The following is a 19,832-nucleotide window of genomic DNA, read 5'->3' as shown; positions in this document are numbered from 1 at the left end:
TGGAGTTCAGAATGGACAATCAGAAAAACCCCATACACCAGCCAGGACTGAGTTACTTTACAGGTTTGGCTTTGTTTTGGGAAATGCTCTTAAACAAAGAGCACATTCTTGCAAAGCCAAACCTGTAAAGTGCCTCAGTCCTGGCTGGTGTATGGGGTTTTTCTGATTGTGGTAGGGTTAAAGGAGAAGGAAAAGCTAAGTCACTTGGGGGTGCCAAAATGTTAGCCCCTGTATGGAGAGAACAGCACCAGCCCGGGGTAGCAGCGATCGCTTCCTCCTTCACTGCGCGCGCATGCACAGTAGAGTGAAAAGCTGAATTTCAACAGAGAAGTCGGCTTTTTCACTCTACTGCGCATGCGCCGGACTCTGAGTCACAGCAAAAGGAAGGAGGGAGCGCATTGCCCCAGGTGCCCTGGGCTGGTGTGGTTTTCTCCCAATAGGGGCACCAGCCCGGGGTACGAGGTAAGCGATTTAAGTCACTTGGGGGTGCCTAACATTTTAGCACCCCTAAGTGACTTAGCCTTTCCTTCCCCTTTTAGGGTAAATGCTGCCTTTTGATGATTGAGTCTGAGGAGCTTGAATTCTTAGCAAGTGAATGGGGGTTAAGAGGGTTTTAAGTGACGGGATAGCATTTTGGGGTGTGTCTATTTATATGATGGGACCTGGTTTTGAAATAGCCCTGCTAACAATCTCTTCACTGTTGGTGAATGCTATGTGATTTGTGATGCAGGCACAGGTTGAAAAACTGATATTGTCTAATGTATGTGGTACTGCTTCAGCTTGGACATTACATCATTTTACAGAATAGGTCATGGTATGAGATATTTTGTGGTTTTGATGATTTTTTTATAGTATTCATCACTGAGATATATAGATGTTTCGAGAAGAGTTTTAGGGTAGCACAAATATTACTGTGTTGCAGAATTTCTTGCTTGCTTGTGACAGACCTATGGTTGGAGTTCACTTTAATTTAGGGGTTCATTTTCTTAAAGTACTCAAAGGGCAGGCTGTGGTGACACTTTATAAATTTCAGTATTCCTTCTGCTGGTTGGATGTACATACATACCTCTCTCACCCATTTTTGTTTTATAAGTTGGAAAATGTCAACATTGGCTGGTGAAAGCTGTTGCTTGTGGTTGTGTTGGGGGTATGTGATTAAGTAAATTTTTTCTTTACATGAATGTGCTATTTAACCCCAGGTTTCTTTTACAGGTAAGTGACCATAGTTGTGCCAGATGTACTACAGTAGTTGAAGGGATCATGTTGATTTAGTGATCCTGAGAGTAAAATTAGAAATTTTATTGGGATCCAGGCATAATATGGCCACAGTAGTGTTTTAGCTTTGGTTAGTGTGTAGGGATGCTGCTGATTATGGTTAGTGTGCAGGAAGAGTAATTGGTTTGATGTGGATGGGGGGGACTCGGCTTCATCAACCTGGTATCTTTGCCTAAACCAATTGGCAACCTACATACAAACGAAGGCTGCGGCTGCAAACATGCCTCTACAGCAGTGATCCCCAACTAGTGGCTTGTAAGCAACATGTTGCTCACCAACCCCTTGGATGTTGCTCTCAAAGGTGAAAGGTGAATTTAGGTGCCACTAGCAGTGGTTGAAATAGGAGGAGTCTGTAAGGCTTCAGAGCCTCACACTTGTAAGCCAGAATAGGGATTTTGATGACTTCAATTATGAAAAGGCCAAGCAGTGACTGTGCTGTTGTAGAATCTTAACAAGTAAATCACACATGGCGGGTGAGCATGGGTTCTGGTAGTGATGTGTTTCTGCACAGTGGGTATCTCTTGATTACATTCTGCTTTTGTTAAACTGTTTAGTAATGGGAGACCCCACTGACCACAGTTACCAATGTTGGCAATTTGGTTATTCTCCTTTATTGCTTATTTTTCCTTATACCCATATTCCATTTTAATTCTAAAACACCTACCATTAGGCAAAATTACAGGACCTTGTTTACAGCAGTTTCCTTTTGGGTCCTGGTTGCAGCAGTTTCCTTTTGGTGATGACTGGCCAACTCCGCTCCGAAAGCAACAGTTTTTCTTGCCTGTACGGAACACATCACATGCGAATGAGAATCTGGACTTTTATCTGGACTTTTATCTGGACTTTTATCTGGACTTTTATCTGGACTTTTATCTGGACTTTTATCTGGACTTTTATCTGGACTTTTATCTGGACTTTTATCTGGACTTTCTTTTCTATATTTGTGTTTTTTCAAATGTTTTTTTTATTAAAGTTTTTTCCATTAAACCTATTTCTCACTGTATCTCAGACATAAAATTACCCAGGTTTTTGAATAAGGTGCAGATTTACCAAAATGGTAACATTCCTTATATTCTATTTTAAAATTCAAATAAATTTGTTTCTGTGTGAAAAGTCACGAAAATTTAAATATTTTTCAACTTGTCGCATGATAAACTGTGACTTTCAAATTGTCAAAAATCCAAGACATCTGAAGTTTGCCAGGTAGACTCCTAAACTTTCGGTGTCTATTTTTGGTAAATCTGACGCAACTGCAGAAGGCACAGCACATTATTTGTATGTCTTTTGGGAAAAAAATGCTGAGGGGATTTTTAAAAACCAGGATGAAAACCGAACGCATGGCGTTAGCCAAGGTTTGATAAGCAAATTACTACCTTTAAAACCAGCATCATTCATTGTACAAGTTTGCTTTTGGGTCAGATAGTAGAAGTTTTTACCACTCCCAAAGGAGTTACTAGTGCATGGGACTTCTATCTTTCTTGACAATTTGACCCATAGATTTAACTATTGTCTGTGAAAAGCATTTACTTATAGCTCTAATGAAAACTTTGGATGTGCAAGAATAATCTTGAGATATCCCAAAGTAGCAGTATCACAGCTGTTTTTACTAGTGGTGGGTAAATTCTTCACCAGGTTTTAATGCAAAAGCCATTAATTGACTTCAATGTGTTGTGTGAATTTTTGCTGTGTTTTAAAAATTTATCAGCTAAGCGAAACAGGAAAAGATCGCCTATCGCTAATTCTTACATGTAGGGTATAGCCCCTTCAGAAATGTATACATTAGAGGAGGTGGAGCCCCTAAAACCCTCCACGTATGCATTCAAAAACAGAGCAGCCACAGAGTAAGTATAATTAATAAACAAGTTTTTCTTTTAAACCCAAGAAGTGTTTATAAGACACACACAAACACCCTATACATTAAACCTGCCTGCTAGTAGATCCAAAAAAAGACAAAATTCTCATGTGAAGCATTTTTAAATTTGCTTAAGCATTATTGATTGAATTGAAGAAAATGTACTGATTTATTAAGAACCTGATCTCAAGGTGTGTCTGTTTAGACAATAGGAATTGGATAAATATTTCTTACCCCCATAGACTCCAATAAGTCTTCTTATCTCTATATTAACAATAGGCAGTGCTAGTAGATAGAAATAATCCAGGCACACTTTTCTCAGCCTGTATAGCACAGTGCCAGCCTGTTTGCAGCTACACTAACTGGATTATGGACTAAAAATTGCATACGCTGTCTAGTGAGCTACATCCTACTGCTTGCCACTGAATTCTATAAAATAAAGTTAGCAAAATGTTATATGGTCTCCAATATACCGGTATAATTTATATTAGGTCAATGCTCCAACAGCACCCAGTTTATGAAACAAACCCATTAAATTATGCATGCACTACACACTTGCTGGAATTTTTTTGGGGGGAGGAATGCTGTACTTTAGGTAAAAACATGAAGTAAATGAGGCTCAAGATATGTTCTATAACTTGTGTGTGGTCACACAAAAATGCACACAGTCTATGTGCAAACAGACAACATTCATCACAATACTACTTGAACTCTGCCACATATTTGTGTCCAGCATCCACCTCCAGTTCTAAATTAGGTGCAAGTAAAGTAGGGAGCTACAGTCGTACCACAGATCCATGCCTGGTCCAAATTGGCTTGTACCATTACATTGACTTGCACCTAAAGAATCAAGCACAGAAATGATGTAATCCTGGCTCTGAAAAATTGAAGTGCAATGGCATCCAATTCTTGAAACAATTTTATGTAACAGCCACACTTGTGCCAATTACAATTCGCCTGGGGGAAATGTAGCATTCTGGGAAAAAAACATGGTGACCTTCATTACAGTTTTATTTACTTGAAATCTATATTTACTTCATGAATGCTGAGTGCTATGAACATTTACTTTAGAGAGAACTATGCCACTTGTTAATAGATTTGCAAAAATGGGTTTGTTTCCATTTATTACCAATTTTAATCTGCTTCTATTTGCATGTGTCCAGTGCCACAACGTATAGAGTTCAGTGCCTCCCTGCTCAACTGCCCACCTGCTCCAGGTGGCAAAGTTAATGTGGCAGAAGTGGTTGGAGGAAGATTACTATACAGCTGACCTTATGGTCAGGGTGCCTGTTGGCCATGGGTTCTGCTGTATTGTAGTTAAATCACTTTATAATTCTATTAACATGTTTTTAAATGATTACACTTTTTAATATTTAGTAATTTGCAGGGTTGTATCTGTTCAGTTTGTTTGATTTCTGTACTATTTTTTCCTCTTATTTGTATTTGATGGATGAAAAAATCCTGAAACGGTGAATAATGTTTTTCAAGAGCAACTGTCACTTTTTCCTCACTCGATACATTTTTTATTACGGCAAAATTTTGAGGCAGTTTCGTAAAAAAAAATTGACAATGGTAAAATGCATAATTTTGCAGCGATCACTATATGGTATACATGAATGGATTTGTTATACAGGTGCTGGGTTTTTAACTTGCTTCTGAGGAAGTGATACCATGAATTGCATAAGGTTCTACTGATTTTCATATCATGAACACTTTTTCATTTATTTGCTAAAGTTAGGTTATTTTTGTTAAAGTTAGCTATCCTGGTGCTCTGTGCTCTCACAGTCAGCAGTCTCATCGAAGAAGGGATCTAATCTGTGTTTAGCTACATGCTACATGGCCAGAACTTGACTAGGAAGAACTAGAATTCATATACAGGTATGGGGCCAGTTCTTTAGAATGCTCTGGACCTGGGGCTTTCTGAAAAAGAGGTCTTTCTGTAACTTAAATCTACTTACTTAACATTGAATAAATCTCATTGTGCAAAACAATTCGATTGGGTTTATTCAGTCTCCCCTGCTGAGTAGGACAAGTGGAAAAACAACACAAGGGTTACACAACCACACCCATAAATATCTGAATTCTCTCTTTAATCCAGCAGGCTAAGGATGGTTTAGAAACCTTCATCCCTTTGTTCTTCCCTGCAAAGCTAATAAATAGGTTCTCCATCTTCCTATTTTTTTCAGAAAATTCAACATAAATTTTGAGAATTCTGCCTACTTTCAAAGGTGTAGATTGCTGTTCTCTTCTTGGGTCTCCTGAAGATATGGTAAGACAATTTCCTGGTTAACATTGGAAAAAGTAGTCACTTTTGGTCTGAAACTTGGAAGTGTTCTAAGAAACAATCTGTCCACAAGGAAAGTTAAATAAGGTTCTATAACTGATAATGCCTGAAGTTCCCCAACTCTTAGATGAAGTGTTTCTCTTGGTTGCTATCACATCCGCTAACAGTCTTCTATAAGTTCATATGGAATCTCACATAGCTTGTTGAGAACCAAGGGTAAGTCCCACGAAGGAGGAGGCTTAAGAATCCTAGGTCGGATCTTAGAGATTGCTTAAATAAATCTTCTAATAATGGTAAGTGAAGATAAGAATTATTAAATAAAGCTGACAGCACTGAAATCTGTACTTTGATAGTATTGACAGCCAGCCCTTTAGCAAAAATGTTTGGTTCCGTAGATGAAAACTGCTGTCTGCTATACCAGCCTCTGAAGATCTTCCAGATACTCCAGGTTCTTGCTGGTCACCATCAGATCTATAGAAGGGACTCCCCATTGCTCTGTAATTTCCTTGAAAATTCGTTAGTTGAATTTTCCGGGGTTGATCAACTTCCGGCTAAGATGGTCTGCCAAACGGTTGTCTTCCCCTCCTTTATGCACTGCCATTAAATACAGAAACTGAATTTCTGCCTATGTAAAAATTTTGAAAACTTCATGATTTAATATAGGAGCTTTGGTTCCTCCCTGTTTGTTTATATAAGCTATATATAAATCTTTAGACTTTTCCCCTTCAGAAGATGTTGAAACTCCAAGATCACTCTATACACAGCTCTCAGCTCCCAAAAATTTGAAGACATAGAGCTCTCCATCAGAATCCACATGCCTTGAAATGTTAACTGGTTGAAATGGGCTCCCCAGCCCAACTGAGAAGCATCTGTTGACTGCTGAAGAATTCGACCCCGGGAGAGATTCTTGTCTCCCTGCTGATGCAGACCCTCATGTTTAAGAAGGAAATTATCTGATCCCATTTCATCAGCATTGCTGACTGCAGGGGTCTCATGTGAAAACAAGCCCAAGGAACTACTTTTAGGGATGAAGTCCCAACACCTTCATTAATTCTCTGAATGTGCAAAGGGGTTTTGGGTTATCCCCTGGGTGACATACATAATCCTGTAGATTTTGTCCTGAGGTAGACAAATCTTCATCTCTGTTGAATTGATTATGAAGCCTAGAAACTTGGCTATTATGGAGGGGACAGGACAGATTGGTCTTTATTTATAATCAAACCCAGATACTAGAGAAGAGAAATGGTTTTGTTCAGATGCTTCTTTAACAGGGATGCTGATACTGCCATTATTACCCAGTTGTCTAGGTAAGGGATGACTGTAATTCCTTTTTCCCTCAACACAGCAGCAATGGAAACCACAATCTTGGTGAATACCTGAGGTGCAGTTGTTATTCACCATTATCAGTTGAAAGTGTTAACCATTGGAATAACTCCTTTGTACTGCAACGCATAGAAACTTCCTGTGGTTTTGACATAAGGTTACATAGAGATATGTGTCTTTCAAATCCAAAGAAGCCATGAATTCTCCCCGATCTAGGATCTCTATCACAGACTTGACAGCCTCCATTTTGAACGTCTTCAGGAGAATGCATAATTGTGGATCCAGATGATGCAGCAGGCTCAGTGTGTAATTGGTTAAACATCTCTTGCATTGCTCTGGTAATACAGCAGGTTCCTTCCAAGCCAGATGTGATATGCACAACCTTTTGCCATAGTAATCTGGTAATGGTAGTTCACATTCTCTGCATTGCTTATGTTTAGACTTCTTATATCTTTTGGAGGGAGGAGGATCATGGATATCAGGCATCTGTAATATAAATATATAATTAATATATAATTTACCAAGTACGGCACTAAGGTGAAGCAGCAACCCAGCAGAAACCTCCATACCTCACAGCCAGCACACGGGGCTGCAGCCTATTATGTAATAACAGCAATATTATACTTGTATTTATAGTGACTTATAATTTACAATTTTTTATTGATAAGCACAATGTTTTATTTTTTTATTTTTATTATCATTACTATTAATATATATCTGTATTTCAGAATTCGTTCTACCAATCTATATATATATATATACACTGCTATGTGTTTCTTTTAGTGTAAATTAAGTAATTACCTATGTAATTACCTAGTTAATTACATTGCCCTCACTATTGGTTCTAATTTATTGTTAGCTGTTGCTTAGTTGTAATTGGCTAGCACTGTAGCCCTCTGATAGGCCAGTATGACTTTAAATACTAAGTATCTAGAGAACACCATTTAGCCTATGATTAAGTACCCCAAATGGTAGGAAACGCATAAGGCTTCTTTTATAGCATGTTTATATATTAAAATAAAGTACTCATGATTTTACTTCAATTTTGAGCTTCTATTCAACTTTTTTGGATCTCTGGAGTGCCTGCCTTTCCTATTGTTTGATTTCATATATTGGCTCCCCTATGCTGAGGGTCTGGGGCATGAGCACCCAGACCAAACTACTGATTGGGTAAGCTGGATCTTTACTAGTAATTTTAGATTTATATTTTGTTTTATGGGGCTGCAGCCTAGGCAGAAAAACGCTTAGTACCGGAGCTAGGAACGTGTTAAATTTTGCGCCACAGAAAGGGTGCATAGTTTAAATGCAAGTGGCTTTTACCTGTGTGATTTCTTACGCACACACGTGACAACATCCGAAGCCACCCTGATAACTCGCACCAACTCTTAGCCGCTCATCCGCTGCCATATTAGTTTAGGGCAACCCTGGGCTGCACAGTAAATGAAGGACTTAAACCTAAGCGACTATCTCCTCACCCCCGGATGATGAATACCTCGGAGTCATCCTGCGATCCTCAAGTCCCCTAGGGACCTGGCAAAAAACCTGAAAGAAAGAACAAAGAATTAATAAACTCGTAAATAACTCAGTTACCTACTGTAGATAGGACAAAAAAAATTGGAAGCCTGTATTTATGGGTGTGGTTGTGTATTAACTCTTTTGTTGTTTTTACACTAATCAGCAGTGGAGACAGAATAAATCTCATTGTGCTGTAAGAGAATTAAAGATTTGGGAAACTCATTAAAATATATTTTTTTTTATTTTAGTGTGATTGAGTAATTTGGTGCCATTTAGTGCCATCCAGGTTTTTTGATTCATGTTTTTTGTAATATGCAGGGAAGTGAGAAAAAATTATTTTAATTTTTTTTTAAAAATCTTTTAAAATCAGTGATGAGTGAATCTGTTGCTTTGCTGAAAAATTCACTAAAATACTGGAATTTTTTTACACAAGCACCTTTTTTCTCACTCCAGATACATTAACGGTGTTTTTTTCTTGCTGAAAAATTTTGCAGCAGTTTTGCAAAAATATTTGCCAATGGTGAAATGCAGAATTTCTCAGCAATTCCTAGCAAAAAATTTGCTCATCACTATTTAAAAACTCAGAAATTCTAAAATGTAAATTTCCATAAATCTGCCTCTTAAATAATGTATCTGTTGATCAGGCATCTTGAAATAAATCAATTGTAACTGCTGTCACAGTCTGGCTGTATATTTATATTACATATAAATCTCTTTTCCAGTGCAGGCATCTGTCTTGTAGCTTCATAGCCCACAAGGCACGTGTGATCATCCATACATTTTCTGAGACATGCAACTGTTGTAGTAAGCTATAAGAACTTATTGGATGTTGCTTGTGTAGCCTTCCCTATAAAGCTGTTCTGTCAAGACCAACCAGCAATTTAGTTACTGCAGCTTTATGCTCCTAATTCGAAATAGCATTTCCCTAAACCTAACCAGATATCTGAATTTAAATGACACCAGATAACAATAATTGTCTCCAGCCTTGGCCATTAGCCTTTCTAAAGTTACTTAAGATGCTGAGATTCTTTGCTTACATACAATAGTTGCATTTTTTTTTAGCAAGGCAATATATGTACTAGCAATGAGAATTCTTCATTATGTGTACAGTAAGTCAATAGTAGTGATGAACGAATCTGTCCCATTTTGCTGAAAATTTCACAAAACTTTGACATGATTTGCAAAACATTTGTGAAACGTGGAAAATGAAAATGTCATTTTTTTGATGAGCATTTGTTTTGATACGTGCGTCAAGTTTTTTTGTTGTGCGGCGCATTTTTTCATGTCAATATTGGAGCCCCTTTTGTGAAACAATGGCAAAACGTGGAAATTCGTTGTGAATCCATGCCTGCCGAATAATTTCGCTCATCACTTGTCAACAGTGCAGCACACTTGTGCTGAAAGTATAGGGTGCACATGTTACTCACATGCCAAACACTGGAAATGATGCCAGGTAGACTCCTAAACATTCAGCGTAAATTTTTGGCAAAAAAGTGACTTTTTACACGCAATTGTGCCGCACTTTCTGAGGTTGCTTGTTTGTCTCCAATGACGACAGATTCTGGGGGAAAAGTACTGCTTTGTGGGTGAAAAACTTAGAAAATTGGTATACTTACCACTGGAATTTTCTTTTCCATTAGTCCGTAAGGCAGCACAGACAGGGTTAACTCCCGCACCCCCTGATAGGACAGGTAGCATCAACAAATTATTAGCCAGCCTTAAAACCCTCCATAGACTCCTCCCCCAGCATGTTATTTTTCTAGCATACCAACAAACAACAAAACACTGCTTGCTATCCACACAATTTTATTTACAGGGAGGGTTGTTATTGTGCTGCCTTACGGACTAATGGAAAAGAAAATTCCAGTGGTAAGTATACCAATTTTCTAATTCCATTACGTCCTACAGGCAGCACAGACAGGGAAATTGCTAGCTTCCCTAATTGGGAGGGTATTTCTCTTTCGGAAGTGCTGCTTGCAAAACTTTGCTGCCAAAGGCTGTATCACCTCTGGACAAGATGTCAAGTCTGTAATGCTTCGCAAATGTATGCAGGTTGATCCAAGTTGCTGCACTGCAGATCTCTTGAGGCGTTGCACACGCTCTCTCTGCCCACGATGTTGCCATGCTCCTTGTAGAATGAGCATTGGTAATCGCCGGAGGTTCTCTGTTTTCCAACTCATACGTAAATCTAATGGATTCTCTAATCCATCTTGCAATTGATGTCTTTGCAGCTTTATTTCCTCTATTTCTCCCATTGAAGAGGACAAAGAGGTGATCAGTCTTCCTGAACTGTTTAGTTCTCTCTAAATATATCTTCAAACATCTTTTCAAATCCAGATTGTGAAGTAATCTTTCCGCCTCATCTTTTGGATCCGGAAAAAAAGTTGGAAGACTAATGACAGCATCTGCACACCATGAAGTAGGCACTTTTGGTATGAAAAAAGGCAAAGTTCTTAAACATACTTTGTCTGGGAGAAAGACAATATATGGCTCGAAAGCTCCTAAGGCTTGAATTTCCCCCACTCTTCTTGCTGAAGTCATTGCCGTTAGGAAAACTGTTTTAAGTGTCAACATCTTTAATGATACCTCTTGCAAAGGTTCAAATGGAGTCACACACATTCTGTTAAGGACAAAATTCAGGTCCCAAGGTGGAACGTATGATTTAACATGTGGTCTCAATTTCTTAGTCGCTGTCAGAAATCTCTTTACCATGGGATCCAAGGACAATCTTACATTCAGGTAGGCTGACAAGGCGGATACCTGCACTTTCTTCTGGGAACACCATTTATTATATATTCTCCATACCCTTTTGTATGACAACGATGTAGACTCTTTCCTTGCCAACAACAAGGTTTCCACTACCTCTTTAGACAGACCTTGTTCTATCAATGTTGTCCGCTCAACATCCAGGCTGTCAACTTGAGTCTCTTCAGGTCTGGAAACATCATTCCTTTCTGAGTTATCAGGTCTTTCCTCAGCGGCAGCCTCCAAAACCTGCCCCTGGACAGGTGCAAGAGCTCCGGGTACCATGACCTCCTGGGCCAACTTGGTATAACCGCTATCACCTTTGCCCGATCCTGTTTCACTTTCTTGATCACTCTCTGGATCATGGGCACTGGAGGAAATACATACGCTAGTTGAAAATCCCAACTGATAGAGAATGCATCCAGAAATGTCGGTCTGTCCTTCCGGTACAGTGAACAGAATTTCTTGCATTTGCGATTCTCTTTGGTAGCCATCAGATCGATCTGAGGAAATCCCCATAGTTCGACTATCTCCTGGAAAATCCTCTGACTCAGCGTCCACTCTCCCGGAGTTACCATCTGTCTGCTGAGCCGATCTGCCCACCAGTTGTTCACACCCCTTATGTGGATCGCTGCAATGTGTGACAATCTCTTCTGAGACCATGTCATTATCCTGGCACATAACTTGGCCAGTTTCTTTGACCTTGTTCCCCCTTGATGGTTGATATAAGCCACTACTGATATATTGTCTGATTGGATCAGAACATCTTTGGCCTTGATTCTGTGTCTGAATGTCCTCAGAGCTTTCCAAACTGCTTTCAGTTCTCTGTAGTTTGAGGATTCTCCTTTCACTCTCCAGGACCACAGTCCCTGAGCAGTGTGTCTCCCCAGATGTGCCCCCCAGCCTTGGAGAGATGCATCTGTTGTTATCACTACAGAACATTTCGGAAGAAACAGTTTCCCCCGGCTCAAATTGTAATGGTGTGTCCACCACCTCAATGACTTCCTGAGTTTCTCTGTAATCTCCAAGGTTCTGTGTAATCCTGAAATCTTCCGATTCCATGTTCTCAATATACGGGATTGGAAATATCTCATTTTGGCTTTGGCCCATGGCACTGCCTCTATTGCCGCAGTCAACAAACCTAAGACCTTCATTGCTCTGTGGATTGTAATTCTCTTTTTCCTCATTACTGTGTTCACTTCTTGAATGATCCTGTCTGACTTTTCTTGGGGTAGAAAAATCTTCATACACTGGGAATTGACTTGAAACCCCAAAAATCTTACTGAGGTTGATGGATGCAAACTTGATTTTTCTCTGTTCACCAGCCAGCCATGTGCTTCCAGAGCATGTAGAGTCATTTGCAGATGTTTTCTCATTTCCTCTGGGCTTGATGCCTTTAACAGCCAGTCGTCTAGATAGGGTACAATGTAAATGCCTTCCCTCCTTAGGGCTGCAGCTAGCACCACAACAATTTTGGTGAACACCCTTGGCGCGGATGTGATGCCAAAGGGTAACGCTCTGAATTGGAGATGTCTGAGACTTCCTTCCAGAAACACTGCCACTCTTAGAAATTTCCTGCTATCTGCGTGAACTGGCACGTGTAGGTAGGCATCCTTTAAATCGATGGTGACGATCAGATCCCTTTTGTTGAGAAGGTTCTGAACTGAACGAATTGTCTTCATTCGAAACTTTTTCTTTTCGATATACTGATTTAAATATCTCAGATCGATGACCAGTCTTACCTTGCCCCCAGCCTTGGGTACGAGAAACATTGTGGAGTATACTCCCTGCTGTTGTTCCAGAGGATTTACTTCTTCTAATACTCTCATCTCTATGAATTCTTTCACCGTATCCTGAAATTTTTCCCCTTTTTGAGAGGAAACCAAAAACCTTTCTACAGGCCTTTGACAAAATTCTATCCGATATCCCTCTTTTATTGTACGAAGAACCCATTTGTCCGTCGTTTTTTTCTGCCATTGATGGAAAAAGAGAGATAATCTGCCTCCAACTTTGTCTTGTTGAGGCCTGGCGTCAGAAATCCAGCTTCTTGCTCTTCGCATCTTTGCCCTTGGCTCTCTGCTTATCGTCTCTATTTGGTCCAGAGTATCTTGTTCTTCTAGAACCTCTGAAAGATTCTCTATTCCGAAATGCAAATCTAGAGCGCTTGGATCTTGGTGAGAAGCTTCTTGATCTCTGCCGAAAAAAATTTCTCTTTGACGTCCTAGGCCTGTCTTGTGGTAAAGTCTTGGATTTTCCTCCTTGAAGACTTTCAATTAGGGCATCAAGTTTTGCTCCAAATAATTTACCTGGTTCAAAGGGCATCGCACAAAGACTGTTTTTAGACGATAGGTCCGCCTTCCATGCCTTCATCCACAGAGCTCTTCTGCCCACTGAAGATAATGCCATTAACCTTGCCGATAATTTCACAGATTCCACCGCTGTATCGCATAAAAAATCTGTTGCCAAATTGATGAATTTAAATGCATCCAATAAATCGTCTCTTGACACCCCTGAGTCAATATCTTCTGCTAAGTTATTCAACCAGCATTTCAATGTTCTTGACACCGAAACAGCAGATATGGAGGGTTTTGTCAGCTCCGCCGCTGCGACATAAGACCTTCTCAATGCCGTATCTGCCCTTCTGTCCATTGGATCCTTCAATCCTGAAATATCTTCTACTGGTATAGTAGTTCTCCTCGACATCCTAGAAATCGGAATGTCTACCGCTGGAGGATCCTGCCAGGTTGTTATCTCTTGCTTATGAAGAGTGAACATTTGCTTAAATCTTTTAGAAATATCAGGCCTTCTTGATGGATCCTTCCACTCTGTTTGCATTAACTCTTTAATAATCGGATTGACTGGAAAAGTATCTGTACTTTGTCGTGAAAAATACAACAGTGTATCTCTTGCTGCTTCTTGTTTCTTCTTCTTCCCCTGATCCTCCATCACCTTGTTAACAGCTTTTATTAACTTCTGGATTTTATCCGGTTGAAACAAGAAAATACTTTCTTTAGCCTCTCCTTTAGTGGAAGTGGAGGAAGAAGACAATTCGCCGGAATCAGAATCTCCAGACACCTGATCAATCACAATCAAGTCATCTTTGTTTACATCAACAGGTGGTCCTGCAGCTTGTTTCATATCCTCAAATGTCTGGGACATCATATTCTTAAACCAATCAATGAAGACTTCAGATTGTTGCGCCTGATCTTCACCTACCGCAGCTCTCATGCATGACATACACATCTTCTGAACATGCTCGTCAGGTAAGGGTTGTTCGCAGGCTATACAACATCTATGTTTCAGCTTTTGTGTCTTCTTAGAAGGAGACCTAGACATCTAAATGCATAAAATAAAATCAGACATGCAAAACCCCCAATAAATAGAGATGGAGTTATATATGTATTTATATACATATATCTACCTTGTCCCTGGATACCAGCACAAAACAGCCTTGCAGCACAGAGATCCTTCCGGTGCACCGTTCCTAACAGTGATTATACACAGAGCCTACCTAACAAACATAGGCACAGATCCCAGCAAATTTGGAGGTATAAATACCTTTTTTCTTCTTCCCCTCGGGTAGAAATGCCGGTCCTGCGTTCCAAGCCCCATTCTTCCTGGTTCGCGCGCGCTGATGACGTCACGCAAGCGCGACTTCCGGTCCTTCGTGTATCCTGCGCATCACACTGCGCTCCCTGCTTCAACGCGTCCTGCTGCCTTCAGTTCCCCCACCGGTGAGGACCTTGGCCAGCTTCCTTGATCGCTTTTACTTTCCTTTGCGATCAGCATGCCTAGGAAAGCTTCTCTTTCCCCCAGGGCCTCACCCTCAGGTAGTCCCCAGTCGGCCTTCAGATCCCTCAGGATCCGGATCTTCCTTTCTTCACCACCATTCCTCAGGTAGGACAGGAAAAAAACATGCTGGGGGAGGAGTCTATGGAGGGTTTTAAGGCTGGCTAATAATTTGTTGATGCTACCTGTCCTATCAGGGGGTGCGGGAGTTAACCCTGTCTGTGCTGCCTGTAGGACGTAATGGAAATGTCAGTTGTGCTCAAAATTGCACTTTGCTCACTGCGTCAAGGTAAGTGAAGGCTTCCTATTGGCAGAATTAAATCTGGTTGGCTTGAGGTAAAAGGTCACTTAGGCTGCACCTTTTTGTAGCGCTCTTAGGAAATTCAATAAAGGGGATCTTTTTAAAGACAATGATCATTTTTAAACCATAGTGAAACCAACACCATATAGATTCATACCTTCCTACAAGGCTGGTGGAATATCCAACTTATGCTCTATGTCCCCTCTAAGCAAAAGAAATGGTTAGTGAGAACTGAATACACTTCTTTCTTTTATTTTTATGTCTTCAATGTGCATTTAATGTAATTACAATATTACAAAAATCTTGTAAGAAAAGGGGAAAATTGTTTCATACTTACCGTAATTTTCCTTTCCTGGTCATCCCCACGGCAGCATGTCAAAACACACGGGTATGCACTCCTCTGTCAGCTACAGCAGAAGAAAACAACCACGCCCCCAATCAGCATAAGTACCTCCCCAACACCGGTCTCCTTCGTCTTAGTTTAAAGCTGAAAAATATGAACAGAAAAATTAAGAGGGCGGGCATGCTGCCGTGGGGATGACCAGGAAAGGAAAATTACGGTAAGTATGAAACAATTTTCCCCTTTCCTGGTCATCCCCAGGCAGCATGTCAAAACACACGGGTAAATACCAGAGCAATAAACAGGGAGGGATGATTGCAAGACATTTATTTTTGAGACACAGACAAAACAGACTGCCCAAACTGAGCATCTGCTGCAGACAATACATCTAGCTTATAGTGCTTAATAAAGGTATTAGTGGAAGCCCAAGTAGCTGCTCTGCAAATGGATTCTACCGAAACTCCTGCCTCCACTGCCCAAAAGGCTGCAATACTTCTGGTTGAGTGAGCTCGCACCGCTCTAGGAGATGACCTGCCCTGTTCCTTGTAGGCTTGAAGGATGGTTTTAACAATCCAACTGCTCAAAGTAGACTTTGCTGCCGCTTCTCCTTTTCTTGACCCTGCCGGTACCACGAAGAGTCTCTGAGACTTTCTTAAGGACTTTGTCCTGTCGATGTAGACCTGAAGACATCTCCTAACATCCAAGGAACTCTGCCCATTCTCAACAGGTAAGGTTGGTAAAATAATAGGTTCATTAACATGGAATCTTGAGAGGACTTTAGGCAAGAAGGACGGAACAGTTCTTAACACAACTTTTTCTTCATGAAAAATGGTATAGGGTTGATCTACAGACAGAGCTTGCAGCTCCCCAACTCTTCTTGCTGAAGTCACGGCCACCAAGAACACCGTCTTGAGGGATAACCACCAGAGAGGAATCTGATCAATGGGTTCAAAAGGAGCAGCTGAAAGAGCCTGAAGGACCAACGGCAAATCCCAAGGTGGAGAGGATTTCTTTACAGGAGGTTTCACTCTCAAAACGGCTTTGAAAAATTGCTCTATCAAGGGGTCTTCAGCCCACCTTTCTCCTAACACTGCAGACAAGGCAGAGATCTGTACTTTTAAGGAACTTAAACTTAGCCCGTAATCTAAGCCTGCTTGCAGAAACTCCAGAATCATGGGTGTAGAAGGTTGCAAAGGATCAAGATTCTTCTCTCTGGCCCAGGAAACGAACCGCTGCCATATTCTATGGTAAGTATTAGACGTTCCAGGCCTCCTGGCCTTCAACAGAGTATTAATCACTTGGTCAGAGCATCCCCGTCGCCTAAGTCTGGACTTCTCAACCTCCATGCCGCAAGATTGAGACTGCTGAGATTCGGATGAAGAAACGGGCCCTGCATTAAGAGATCCTCCATCAAAGGCAATCTCAGGGGTTGACAAATGCATAATCGTCTGAGGAGGGGATACCATGGCCTGCGTGGCCAATCTGGAATTATGGCTATCACGTCCATGTGAGAGACAAGAATCTTCCTCAGAACTTTGAAGATGATCGGGAATGGAGGGAAGATGTAAGCCCAGAGGTTCCGCCAGTTCTGGGAAAAGGCATCGATTCCCACTGCTCGAGCTGATGGGACTCTGGAGAAAAAATGTTTGATCTTGTAGTTCTTCTCCGAAGCCATGAGGTCTATATGGGGAAGGCCCCACAGAGAGGTTATCCATTGGAAGATGCTTGTTTTGAGCTCCCATTCTCCTCTCTGGAACAAGGTTCTGCTTAAGGCATCCGCCTGATAATTCTTGTCCCCCGGAATATGAACTGCTGTTATCTCCAACAAATTGCTCTGAGCCCAATTCATGATAGGACTGACTTCCCTCATCAATCTGCTGCTGCCTGTTCCCCCTTGCTTTCTTATGTAGGACACTGCTGACATATTGTCCGATCTTATTTTCACCGAAGTCCCTGATAGGACTGGTCTGAGGACTTCCAAGGCTTCCCGAATCGCTCTCAACTCCAAGACGTTGGATGGGAGATGAGACAAGTCCGACCTCCACTGACCCTGAATCGCCATCTCTTCTACATGCGCTCCCCAACCCTGACCCGAGGCATCTGTGAAGACTTCCACCCATTCGGGCTCGGCCAGGGGATACCCTCTGCGAAGGTTGCTGGGACTCTGCCACCATAAGAGATGTCTCTTCACCTTCCAAGACAGGGGAATCATCTGAGACCAATCCTGAAGATAACGATTCCAGTGAGAGAGGAAAAAACTTTGAAACGGTCTCATTCTCCACCTTGCCCATTTCACAAGACCCAAGGTGGATGTTAGGAGACCCAAAAAAGCCATGTATTCTCTGGCCGACAGGACTGAAGTAAACATCAACTGCTCTGCTCTCCTCGATAGCATCAGGATCTTCTGTTGAGGCAAGGACACCATACCTATCCTGGTGTTGAAAAGTGCCCCCAGATAAATAATTGTCTGAGAGGGCTCCGGTTGACTCTTGGCTTCGTTCACTAACCACCCGAAGCGGGTCAGTGTATTCCTGACCAAGGCTACATGATGCAGGAGGGTAGATCTTTCTCTCGCCACAATGAGAAGGTCGTCTAAATAGTGGTAGACTTCCACACCTTCCCTCCTCATCTTTGCTACCAGGACGACTAGAACCTTGGTAAATTTCCTTGGTGCGGTTAAAAGGTGCTCTTTCCTCCTGAGGATTTTGCAATGATATCATCTAGGCTTTTACCAAACAATCGTTTACCCTCATAGGGCAATTTACACAGCGTATTTTTTGGAGGCGGTATCCGCATACCATGAGCGAAGCCATAATGCTCTGCGGGCAGCAACCGAATACATAAGATTACGAGCCGATAATCTAGAAAGATCAATAGCAGCTTCAAGGCAAAACTCTGCGGCCTTCTTGAGATCTAAAAGGGCTTGAGCAATCTTCTCTCTAGGAGAATCCTCCAGAACTGCTTGTTCAATGTTGTCTGCCCAAATGGAAATTGCTTTAGAAACTGAAACTATGGACACAGAAGGCTTACAAGCTGCCCCAGCCATCATGAATAACTTTTTCAGTTCAGTTTCCATACGTCTGTCCATCGGGTGTTTTAAGGCTGAAATATCGTCAATTGGAAGCACCGTCTTCTTTGATAAGCGTGCCACCGGGGCATCAACAGTGGGAAGATTCTCCCATAATTCTAGATCTTCCAGAGAAAAAGGATACAACTGAGCAATTTTAGCCTCCACAGGGGTCTTTTTAGGACCTTTAGCCCATTCTTGATTCATAATGTCTTTAATTTCAGGATGCACAGGAAAAAATGGCTTTTTCTTCTTAGAAAAAAAGGAGGATATGGAAGATTCAGGCTGAGGGACCTCCAGACTAAGGGTTCTTCTCACCGCTTTAATTAAAGAAGGAACAAGTTTAGTTTCAAAACACTGAGACTCATCTTCATCATCATCCTCCTCATCAGAAAAGGAACATTCACCTTCATCCCCAGAAGATAATACAATTTTAGACTGCGCAGATGGCTCTTTACTACCCGGAAGGTTTTTTAGGCTTTCAGATACTGCTTCTCTAACCCAGTCTCTGATAATGGATTGATCCACTGGAGCGACAGCAGAAGTGGAGGGTCTCTCAGGATAACTAGCATGAGAGAGAGCAGGAGTAGCAGATAAATTCTTGCTAAGGTCTCTGGTAGCATACTCCTCCAAACATATCTGGCATAATCTTCTACCCTTGATAGCAGAATTATCACACGCTTTACACATCCTTAACTCCTTATCCTCTTTGCCATGATGCTTATCCCTTTTAGACACAGGCTCCTCCACAGGGACAGAATCACTAAGAAAAAAATAGTGATATAAATATACAGGCAGCTCTTTTCGGAGATAGGAAAAAGGGAGGTAAATTGAAGTGGGTTTGCACTCACCCTGAAGTCCTAGAAGCGGCGCGTTTAGAGGCAGCTGGCTCCATGTTGAACAGCACACTACTAAGGGCAAAGTTGCCAGCACCATGCACAACTTAACTACAGGTGCACACCTCTATGATGTCATCAGCAGTCGCCTCCAGACAGCAGAAGCACACTGTGCTTAGACCTGCCCACGGCAAGGAAAACCCCCACCGCACAGGGTTCCCAGCACACACAGCCTGAGCTGATAACGGCATGGGCTTCGGGTGGAGAGAAGCTGCAGAGAACTGCACCCGGTAATCGGATCCCTGCTGGGATCAGTGAGTGCAAACCCCTCCCCCAAACAGCTGACAGAAGAAAACAAAGACGAAGGAGACCAGTGTTGGGGAGGTACTTATGCTGATTGGGGGCGTGGTTGTTTTCTTCTGCTGTAGCTGACAGAGGAGTGCATACCCGTGTGTTTTGACATGCTGCCTGGGGATGACCAGGAAAGATGGTTTTCTGAATCATG

The 19,832-nt window shown here is 41.5% G+C and overlaps 2 protein-coding genes across 2 annotated transcripts; both read right to left on the bottom strand.

Annotated features, from left to right (window-relative positions):
- Window positions 1–4,658: 4,658 nt before the first annotated feature.
- LOC101731677 lies at window positions 4,659–18,158 on the bottom strand. Its single transcript, XM_031904175.1, has 4 exons — window positions 15,880–18,158; window positions 15,242–15,571; window positions 8,055–8,276; window positions 4,659–7,220 (listed from the first exon to the last, which is right to left on the bottom strand). Exons 1-2 carry the CDS (start codon window positions 18,142–18,144, stop codon window positions 15,566–15,568), a joined length of 2,271 nt encoding a protein of 756 aa, XP_031760035.1. The 5' UTR covers window positions 18,145–18,158; the 3' UTR covers window positions 4,659–7,220; window positions 8,055–8,276; window positions 15,242–15,565.
- Window positions 18,159–18,173: 15 nt separating this feature from the next.
- Window positions 18,174–19,693, bottom strand: LOC100497520 (lamina-associated polypeptide 2, isoforms alpha/zeta). The gene is made up of 2 exons (XM_002932051.5): window positions 19,343–19,693; window positions 18,174–19,254 (listed from the first exon to the last, which is right to left on the bottom strand). Exons 1-2 carry the CDS (start codon window positions 19,384–19,386, stop codon window positions 18,186–18,188), a joined length of 1,113 nt encoding a protein of 370 aa, XP_002932097.3. The 5' UTR covers window positions 19,387–19,693; the 3' UTR covers window positions 18,174–18,185.
- Window positions 19,694–19,832: the final 139 nt, after the last annotated feature.

This window comes from Xenopus tropicalis, chromosome 6, assembly GCF_000004195.4.
Source record: "Xenopus tropicalis strain Nigerian chromosome 6, UCB_Xtro_10.0, whole genome shotgun sequence".
Classification (NCBI taxonomy): domain Eukaryota; kingdom Metazoa; phylum Chordata; class Amphibia; order Anura; family Pipidae; genus Xenopus; species Xenopus tropicalis.
This window is presented reverse-complemented; position numbering and strand designations above follow the sequence as displayed.